The sequence below is a fragment of the Heloderma suspectum genome, chromosome 7, assembly GCF_057233095.1.
Source record: "Heloderma suspectum isolate Gila_16-S chromosome 7, 16-S_ref, whole genome shotgun sequence".
Classification (NCBI taxonomy): Eukaryota; Metazoa; Chordata; class Lepidosauria; order Squamata; family Helodermatidae; genus Heloderma; species Heloderma suspectum.
The window spans coordinates 2,855,754-2,865,940 of NC_139464.1; the positions used below are offsets into that span (position 1 = coordinate 2,855,754).

The 10,187-nt window shown below is 46.6% G+C and overlaps 1 protein-coding gene across 1 annotated transcript; it reads left to right on the top strand.

The window, feature by feature from the left end:
• Positions 1-6,560: 6,560 nt before the first annotated feature.
• Positions 6,561-9,514, top strand: LOC146339221 (uncharacterized). Its single transcript, XM_084811654.1, has 2 exons — positions 6,561-6,700; positions 7,974-9,514. The coding sequence occupies exons 1-2, from the start codon at positions 6,563-6,565 to the stop codon at positions 9,015-9,017; spliced, it is 1,182 nt and encodes a 393-aa protein (XP_084667780.1). The 5' UTR covers positions 6,561-6,562; the 3' UTR covers positions 9,018-9,514.
• The last annotated feature ends 673 nt before the right edge of the window (positions 9,515-10,187 follow it).

Here is a 10,187-nt window from a genome sequence, read left to right on the forward strand (position 1 = left end):
AGAAAAGAAGAAAAAACAAATTAACATTACAGTGCAGCTGTTCATACAAACAGGGATTGTGGAGAGCTCCCTCCAAACTGGAGACAGCTATGTATGAAAATATGGAAGGTAGACATGATAGAAGTGTGAAGAATTAGTGAGTGAACAGGGAGACATTTTTCTCCCTCTTTCATAACACTTGAACCCAATGGGGTCATCCAGTGATGCTGAACGACAGGAGATTCAGGACCGATAAAAGGAAGGACTTCTCCATGCAGTGCATAGTTAAATGCTGAAATTTGCTACCACAGGATACGGGCCAAACTTGTGGAGGGTAAGGCTATCAATGCCTACTAGTTATGATGGCTATATATTGCCTCCAGGATCAGAGACAGTATGCTTATGCACACCAGTTGCTGCAGAACATGACCAGGGGATGGTATTGCTACCCTCCAGTCCTGTTTGTGGGGTTCCCAGTGATACTTGATTGGCTATGCTGGGAACAGAGTGCTGGACTAGATATGCCTTTGGTCTGATCTAGCAGGGCTCTTCGTATGTCTGAAATGAAAGCATGGGGTTGCAGTTGGACTGCATGTCCAAGCCCTGAGTCTTTGGAATTAAGTGAGAGTCCCATAGCCCAGTGCAGAGAGCTATGGAGACATTTTCTTTGAAGTGCTATATCCAGTTCCCAAACTCTGCCCCCTCCCCACATGGATGCTATAGTGAGTTTGTTGGTGAGCAATAAGGTGGACTTCACAGCATTCCTATATGCTGCTGGTAGACACCTAGAGACCTGTATAGTTTGGCCTAAGCGGCAGCTTTACAGTTAATTACATAGGCCTTCCCCTTCATGGATCACTGCCTTGTTGTGGCGAAGGGGCTTGCGTAACTCAGTGAAGCCATAAGCTATGCCGTGCAGAGCCAGCCAAGATGGACAGGTCATGGTGGAGAGTTCGGACAAAATGTGGTCCACTGGGGAAGGAAATGGCAACCCACTCCAGTATTCTTGCCAAGAAAACCCCATGGAACGTATCACAAGGCTAAAAGAGTGGCTGGGTGACCAGCCAGATGGGCGATTAATAAATTTAATAATAAATAAAAGATATGACGTCGGAAGATGAGCCCCTCAGGTCGGAAGGTGTCCAATATACTATTGGGGAAGAGCAGAGGGTATTTCCAAGTAGCGCCAGAAAGAGTGAAGCGGCTGGGATGTGTCTGGTGGTGAAAAGAAAATCCGATGCTGTAAGGAACAATATTGTTTAGGAACCTGGAATGTAAGATCAATGAATCAAGGCAAGCTGGAGGTGGTCAAACATGAGATGGCAAGACTGAACATCGACATCTTGGGAATCAGTGAACTAAAATGGACAAGCATGCGCAAATTTAATTCAGGTGACGATCATATCTACTACTGTGGGCAAGAATTCCTTAGAAGAAATGGAGTAGCACTCATAGTCAATATAAGGGTGGGAAAAGCTGTACTGGGGTACAATCTTAAAAACGACAGAATGATCTCAGTACGAACCCAAGGCAAACCATTGAACATCACAGTAATTCAAGTCTATGCCCCAACCACTGAGGCCAAAGAAGCTGAGGTTGATCGGTTCTATGAAGACTTACAACACCTTCTAGAACTAACACCAAAAAAAGATGTCCTCTTCATCATAGGGGACTGGAATGCTAAAGTAGGAAGTCAAGAAATCACCGGGATAACAGGCAAGCATGGCCTTGGTGTACCATGAAGCAGGACAAAGGCTAATAGAGTTTTGCCAAGAGAACACGCTGATCATAGCAAACACTCTTTTCCAACAGCACAAGAGGCGACTCTACACATGGACATCACCAGATGGTCAATATCGAAATCAGATTGATTATGTACTTTGCAGCCAAAGATGGAGAAGCTCCATACAGTCAGTAAAAACAAGACCTGGAGCTGACCGTGGCTCAGATCATGAGCTGCTTCTTGCAAAATTTCGGCTTAAATTGAAGAACGTAGGGAAAACCACTAAACCATTCAGGTATGACCTCAATCATATCCCTTAAGAATATTCAGTGGAGGTGAGGAATAGACTTAAGGGATTAGACCTGATAGACAGAGTGCTTGAGGAACTATGGACGGAGGTCCATAACGTTGTTCAGGAGGCAGCAACTCAATCCATCCCAAAGAAAAAGAAATGCAAGAAAGCCAAGTGGCTGTCTGATGAGGCTTTAAAAGTAGCTGGGGAAAGAAGGGAAGCAAAAAGCAAGGGCAAAAGGGGAAGATATATCCAACTGAATGCAGAGTTCCAGAGAATAGCAAGGAGAGACAAGAAGGCCTTCTTTAATGAACAATGCAAAGAAATCGAGGAAAACAATAGAATGGGAAAGACTAGAGGTCTTTTCAAGAAACTTGGAGATCTCAAGGGAACGTTTTGTGCAAAGATGGGCATGATAAAGGGCAAAGAAGGCAGAAGCAGCTGAGATTAAGAAGAGGTGGAAAGAATACACAGAAGAACTATACAGGAAAGATCTTAATGTCCCTGATAATCATGATAGTGCAGTCACTGAACTTGAGCCGGACATCCTAGACAGTGAAGTCAAGTGGGCCTTAGGAAGCATTACTAACAACAAAGCTAGCGGAGATGACAGTATTCCAGCTGAGCTATTTAAAATCCTAAAAGATGATGCTGTTAAAGTGCTGCACTCAATATGCCAACACATTTGGAACACTCAACAGTGGCCACAAGACTGGAAAAGGTCAGTTTACATTCCAATTCCAAAGAAGGGCGATGCCAAAGAGTGTTCAAACTACCGTACAATTGCGCTCATTTCACATGCCAGCAAGGTTATGCTCAAAATCCTACAAGCTAGGCTTCAGCAGCATGAGAACCGAGAACTACCGAGAAGAGGCAGAGGAGCTAGAGATCAAATCGCCAACATTTGCTGGATCATGGAGAAAGCAAGAGAATTCCAGAAAAACGTCTATTTCTGCTTCATTGACTATGCTAAAGCCTTTGATTGTATGGATCACAACAAACTCTGGCAAATTCTTAAAGAGATGGGAGTATCAGACCACCTTACCTGTCTCCTGAGAAACCTGTACAAGGTTTAACTCAACATTAAAAAAACAAAGATCATGGCATCTGGCCCCATCACTTCCTGGCATATAGAAGGGGAAGAAATGGAAGCAGTGACGGATGTTATTTTCTTGGGCTCCAAGATCACTGCAGACGGTGACTGTAGCCATGAAATTAAAAGACGCTTGCTCCTTGGGAGGAAAGCTATGGCAAACCTAGACAGCATAGTAAGAAGCAGACACATCACCTTGCCGACAAAGATTCGTATAATCAAAGCTATGGTTTTCCCCGTAGCAACATATGTCTGTGAGAGCTGGACTATAAGGAAAGCTGAGCACCGAAGAATTGATGCGTTCGAATGGTGGTGCTGGAGAAGACTCTTATGAGTCCCCTGGACTGCAAGGAGGTCAAATCAGTCAATCCTAAAGGAAATCAACCCTGAGTGCTCATTGGAAGGACAGATACTAAAGCTGAAGCTCAAATATTTTGGCCACCTAATGCGAAGAGAAAACCCACTGGAAAAGACCCTGATGCTGGGAAAGACTGAAGGCAAAAGGAGAAGGGGACGGCAGAGGATGAGATGGCTAGATAGCATCACCAATGCAATGAATATGAATTTGAGCACACTCTGGGAGAGAGCGGAGGACAGGAAGACCTGGCGTGCTCTGGTCCATGGGGTCACGAAGAGTCGGACACGACTTAACAACTGAACAACAACAACATAGGCCTTAAAGACTGGCCGGCAATTTACAGCGCTCACCTTGGAGCTGTTCTCCAGCCATATTAGCTCATCCTGAGATGAGATAGGTTTTGCTTTCCACGGGAAAGAGAGCCCCCCTCTCTGGAACAGGCAGAGGTAGCTTGTCAGCTCCTGAGCTTAGAGAGAGAGAGAAACCTATAAAATGAAGCAGGCTAATTTTGGTCTCTGGTCTTGCTCCAAGGGGGAAAGGATGCTACCATCTTGCAGAACTTTTGCCAGTCCTAGGAATGACTTCTATTTTATCTTGGGGACTCAGATATTTTATTTTATTTATTTATTTATTTATTTATTTATATTCTATACAGCCCAATAGCCGAAGCTCTCTGGGTGGTTCACAAAAATTAAAACTAAAAAGCACAACAGTAAAACAATATAAAATATAAAAACATTAAAACTACAATATAACAATACAACCAGAATAAAACCAGAATAAAACCTAGCAGCAATGCAGAGATTTAAAATACAGATTTAAAATAGCAAAACTAAAAGTCTAGAAACCTAAAATGCTAAAATGCCTGGGAAAATAAAAAGGTCTTCACCTGGCACCAGAAGGATGTAGGTGCCAGGCGAACCTCACTAGGGAGCTCATACCACAGCCGGGGTCCGGGCAGGCACATACGGGAGGAGGCGATCCTTCAGATAACCTGGCCCCAAGCCATTTAGGGCTTTGAATGTTAATACCAGCTCTTTGAATCGGGCTCGGAAATGGACTGGCAGCCAGTGCTGCTGGAAAAGTACTGGCATAATATGAGCTCGTTGGCCAGTCCCTGTTAACAATCTTGCTGCCCTATTTGGGACCAGCTGAAGTTCCTGGACCATTTTCAAAGGCAGCCCCGCGTATAACGCATTGCAGTAATCCAGACGAGAAGTTATCAGAGCATGGATAACTGTAGCTAGGCTATCTCTGTCCAGATAAGGGCGTAGTTGGTATACCAGCCTAAGCTGATAAAACTGCTCCGTGCCACTGAGTTCACCTGTGCCTCAAGTGACAGTTATGGATCCAAGAGCACCCCCAAACTATGAACCTGATCCTTTAGGGGGAGTGAAACCCCTTCCAGAACAGGTTGAATATCACCTAGCCAGGCAGACGAACCACCTACTAACAGTACCGCCGTCTTGTCTGGATTGAGTTTCAGTTTATTGGCCCTCATCCAGTCCATTACCATGCCCAGACACTGATTCAGAACAGCCACTGCCTCACCTGGGTTTGATGAGAAAGAGAGGTAGAGCTGGGTGTCATCCGCATATTCATGGCACCTCAGCCCACATCTCCAGGTAACCTCCCCCAGCGGTTTCATGTAGAAGTTAAATGGCATGGGGGATAAAATAAAGCCCTGTGGAACCCCATGGCACAATTGCCATGGCACAGAGCAATAATCCCCCGGCACCACCTTCTGGAATCGGCCATCCAAGTAGGAGCGGAACCACTGCAGTGCAGTGCTTCCAACTCCCAACCTAGACAACCTATCCAGAAGGATACCATGGTCAATGGTATCGAAAGCCGCTGAGAGGTCCAGGAGAATCAACAGGGTCGCACTCCCTCTGTCCTTCTCCCAGCAGAGGTCATCCCACAGGGTGACCAAGGCAGTTTCTGTTCCAAAACCAGGCCTGAAACTCAAGCTGAACACAATGGGGTAATTTGATAGCTCATTATCTGCGATCTACTTAAAAACAGAACAAAGGAATTTAGTGCAGGAGACACCTTGGAGGTTCATGGCATCATGTAAAAAGCCCACAAACATCTGAGAGAGCGCCATCTCAACTGCAGGATAAAAGCTCCATGTGAAGAAGCCCTTATTCTGCATCTATTTTCCAATAATAAACTGTCATCCTTTTGCACAAGTGGCTTTGTTTCATCTTGGTAAACTAAAAGAATCTAATTTGATTGGGACCTGACAGAAACAGGACCCCAGATCAATACAGATGCTGTTGGATTTTTCTTGCTCTGGTATGTTGTTACTTTGCTTTTATCAAAATTACTGTATGCTTTGGATTTTATTGTTGCATGCCACCCTGGAAATCCTAGTGGCTGAAGGTGCAAGATATACATTTGTTAAATGAATAGGTATACCTAATGGTCAGTCTCTTTGTCCATCTAGCTCAGTAGTGACCACTCTGACTTGCTATGGCTCTGTAGGGTGTCCAAAAAGAGAGGTTTTCTCCATCACCTGCTACCTCCAGCCCTTTCACTTGGAGATGCCAAGAGCGAACCTGGACCTTCTGCATACAAAGCAGGGTGTCTACAGTTGAGCAATGATCCTTCCAGTAAAGGATATATTGCTTCAGCCGGAGCTACAAGGACATCTCCAGAGGAATAAAATCCATAATTTGGGACAGCCACCAAAGAACCAAAAAAGGACACCCCTCTTGTAGAAATTACAGCAACAGTTGTATCATTAATAACTTAAGCTCACATCAACTTAGGTTTTTGAGACAGATCAGTTGTAACAGTCTAACTGATGAGATTTGGTGGGATCTCTGGGGGCTCAGTGATTTGTAATTATTTCCACTTTTCCCTGGGATAATTGGAGCCATGGCTCGTCAGGACTAAGCCCCAGAACCTATTTTTAAGGCCAGGGCTCAGTCCTGAAGAGCCAAAGCCAGGAGAACAGAGATGGGCCTGCCCTCATTGCTGAGTAACCCCCAGCCTATTAGGTGTTAGGGGCAGGACTCCCAGGTCAGTTATCTTAATGTAGCTCTCCAGTCATTCCTGGGGCTGGAAGGAATGCAAACTGAGTCTTTCTGGATTTTGTTTGCAGTGAAAAAAATGCCTGACATCCTGCAAGAAGGGAGTGTAAACCTAATTCCTCAAAAGACCTGTAGCAGCATTTCCTGGTGGCACAGGCGCATCCGTGATGAGAACCTGTGTGCCGGGCATGAAGAAGGAGGCATTTCTACCTGCCAGGTAGGTGGACCAAGGTTAGAGGCTTGGCTAGGGGCCAAGCCCTCAAGGTTTAATCACCAGGCTCTCCATCTAAAAGATCTTCAGGTAGCAGGCCTGGAAAGCCCCTCTACGGCCAGAATCTTTGGAGAGCCGCACCTAGTTGGAGTAGAAGGGCCAAAGCTCAATGGTAGAGCACCTGCTGTGCATGCAGAAGATCCCAGATTTGATCCCCAGTGGCATCTTTACGTAGGGCTGGAAGTATTCCTGCCTGAAAGCCTGGAGAACCCTTGCTTCCAGTCAGTGTTGACAGTGCTGAGCTAGATTGTGCCGTGGTCTGATTTGCTATAAGGCAGCTTCCAATGTTCCTAGAGTGTACTTGGCTAGTTGCCCCAATTGCCCTTATTAGTTTGCCAGCTGCACCTTTTCTTGGGGAAGGAAGATCTGGCCAATGCAGCAGTTAGACTTTTGTCAGGAGTGTGCTTTGTAGACCACATTATACTGGTCTTAGATCAACTTCACTGGTTTCCCGTTTCTTTTTGTGCACAATTCAAGGTGCTGGTTTTGACCTACAAAACCTTAAACCACCCTACTCCAACATGGTGCTGGTCAGATGGCTATGCTGGCTGGGGCTGATGGAAGTTGTAATCCAGTACATCTGAAGGGCGCAAGGTTGAGGAAGCCTACCCGAAATGGTTTGGGGCCAGGATATCTGAAGGACCCGCCTCCTAGCATACGAACCTGCCCATAATTTACAGTCATCAGCAGAGGCCCTGTTATATCTCTCACCACCTCGGAGGCTAGGATGGTGGGTGCCACTTTTCCGGTGGCAGCAGTCTGCTTGTAGAACTCCTTCCCAAGGGAGTGGAGACTGGCTTTTTCCTTATCCTGCTTTAGATGGGCAGTAAAGACCACTCTGTTCCATCGTCCTTTTAATGCTGTGTAACGTTTCTGTCACTCTTCCATTTTAATTTTAGTGCCACTCTCAAATGTTATTGTATAGTATGGCTTTTGCTCTTGTGTGTTTCTTGGCTTTATCAGATGTTTTTATTGAATATTTTATAGTACATTGCCCCAGTCACCTGGAGGGTGTGATTTATAAATTAAATCAATCAATCAATAAGCAAATAAACAAACAAACAAGATATCACATTCCCTCGCAAATCTTTTCAATTGCAGCTGTTCACATCTTAATTTATGAGTCATTATTGATGACTTATTGAATGCTGTGTAAGTTTGAATTGGTTGTGACAAATAACATGTTCCTCACACTTGCATCTTTCCTTTCCTGCTGTAGGGTGACAGCGGTGGGCCCCTCGTGTGCAGGGAAGAACGGTCGGAGCGTTATTGGCTTGTTGGAGTCACCAGCTGGGGACCATTCAATTGCACTGAAGCAAAGAAGCCAGGTGTCTTCACCTCCACGCAGCACTACCTTGAATGGATTACAAGGATGACCGAGGAGAACTTTTTCATGCCAACTCACCCACCACCATTGGCACAGCCCCAGACCACACCAAGACCACCACCACCGAGTCAGCCCCCACCCAGCACCCAGCAGGCCCCAAACAAGATCTTGGCGCATCCCAGACCTCCTCTCATACTCAGCCCCACAACTAGGCCCAGTCCTCCCACACCAAGGCCCACAACTAGGCCCAGTCCTCCTCCCACGCCAAGGCCCACAACTAGGCCCAGTCCTCCTCCCATGCTGAGGCCCACAGCTAGGCCCAGGCCACCTCCTATGTTGAGGCCCACAACTAGGCCCAGTCCTCCTCCCATGCCAAGGCCCACAATTAGGCCCAGGCCGCCTCCTATGTTGAGGCCCACAGCTAGGCCCAGTCCTCCTCCCATGCCGAGGCCCACAACTAGGCCCAGGCCACCTCCTATGTTGAGGCCCACGGCTAGGCCCAGGCTACCTCCTATGTTGAGGCCCACAGCTAGGCCCAGGCCACCTCCTATGCTGAAGCCCACAACTATTCCCAGTCCTCCTCCCATGCCAAGGCCCACAACTTGGCCCAGTCCTCCTCCTATGTTGAGGCCCACAGCGAGGCCCAGGCCACCTCCTATGTTGAGGCCCACAACTAGGCCCAGGACGCCCCCTATGTTGAGGCCCACAGCTAGGCCCAGGCCGCCTCCTATGTTGAGACCCACAGCTAGGCCCAGGCCGCCTCCTATGTTGACGCCCACAGTATGGCATATTCCTCCAGGGACATTGCCCACAAGATGGGGTGTTACACGTCCTCCCTCGGTGAGGCCTACAAGATGGAGTCTCACATATCCTCCCTGGATGAGGTCTACAAGATGGGGTCTCACGTATCCTTCCTGGACAAGGCCCAGAATATAGCATCCCGTGGCAAGGCCCCCCAGGTTGGCCCTGAGCTACCTTTCAGCCACTGTCACCGCTGCAAGAGCAAGTTGTAGCACTATGAAGTTACTACAGTTTTTACAGCTAGAATGAGGGGTCTGCAAATTCCAAGTCTCTTGTACAGCACCAGTAGAGAAGCCATGAGGGTAGGTGGGTTAAGAACTGAGCTTGGCTGGATGGAAAAGGCATACAATGGGTAGAATGCCCCTGCCAGTTTCAGAGCCCAGCGCTGGCCTGGAATCCAGCCTTTGCTGGCAATAAACTAAATATAAATTCTGCCAGTCTGATTTTTTCCCCTTCTTCTTCCAAAATTCCCCAGAATGGATATTACTGGATTTAGAAGTTTGAGGAACCTCACAAACATTCAACATTCACCTCACTGCTTTATCATATTTTCCTTGTAATTTCTCAACATGACTTTATATTTAGTTCTTTAAAATGCGCCTCAACATTAAATTTAAAATTAAAAATCTGAAATGTGTAAATGTACAGTGTTTGAATCTGGGATATAAATTATTGCAAGTCAGTCGGTATTCAGAATTGTGCCTTTGTTGGCTAACTTAAAGGGAGGTGGTAAGGGGAGCCTTTTCGCACTTAGAAAAAAGGGGAGGGATTCCCTTAAAAAAATAAAATAAAGCGATGAATGAACAGGTGAATGTTTGTGTGGCATTTTGGAAAACAAAAGGCAACCATCCACCTGAAACCTGGTGCAGAAGGTGAGGGCTGTAAGCTGAGCTCTTTGGATGATTTGCTGCTCTTTGCTTTGGCTATTTCTCTCGCAAATCCAGGCCGAGGGTGGTCTCGTGAGCTCTCTTCTCATATTGCTTCTGGTTTTACCCCAGGGGGTGCAGATGATTTCCTTGGGAAGTATACTGTTGGGCTAAAGGAGATATCATACAAGTCTCCTGCGGATCAGTGAAAGGTGTCACACACCAGATGAGAAACCCCCTGCCCCCCAGCCCATTAAGACTGGCAAAGTCCCATCATATCAGATGGTTAAATTGGCTGGGAAGCCGAGAACAGCTGTCTCTGCAGTGGTCCTGACCGTGTGGAATACCTGGCCTCCCAAAAGGCCTGACTGTGCTTGACCCTGCCGGCTTTGCAGAATGCAGTGAGATCATTCCTGCTTTATTCTGGCTGTGACCAAAG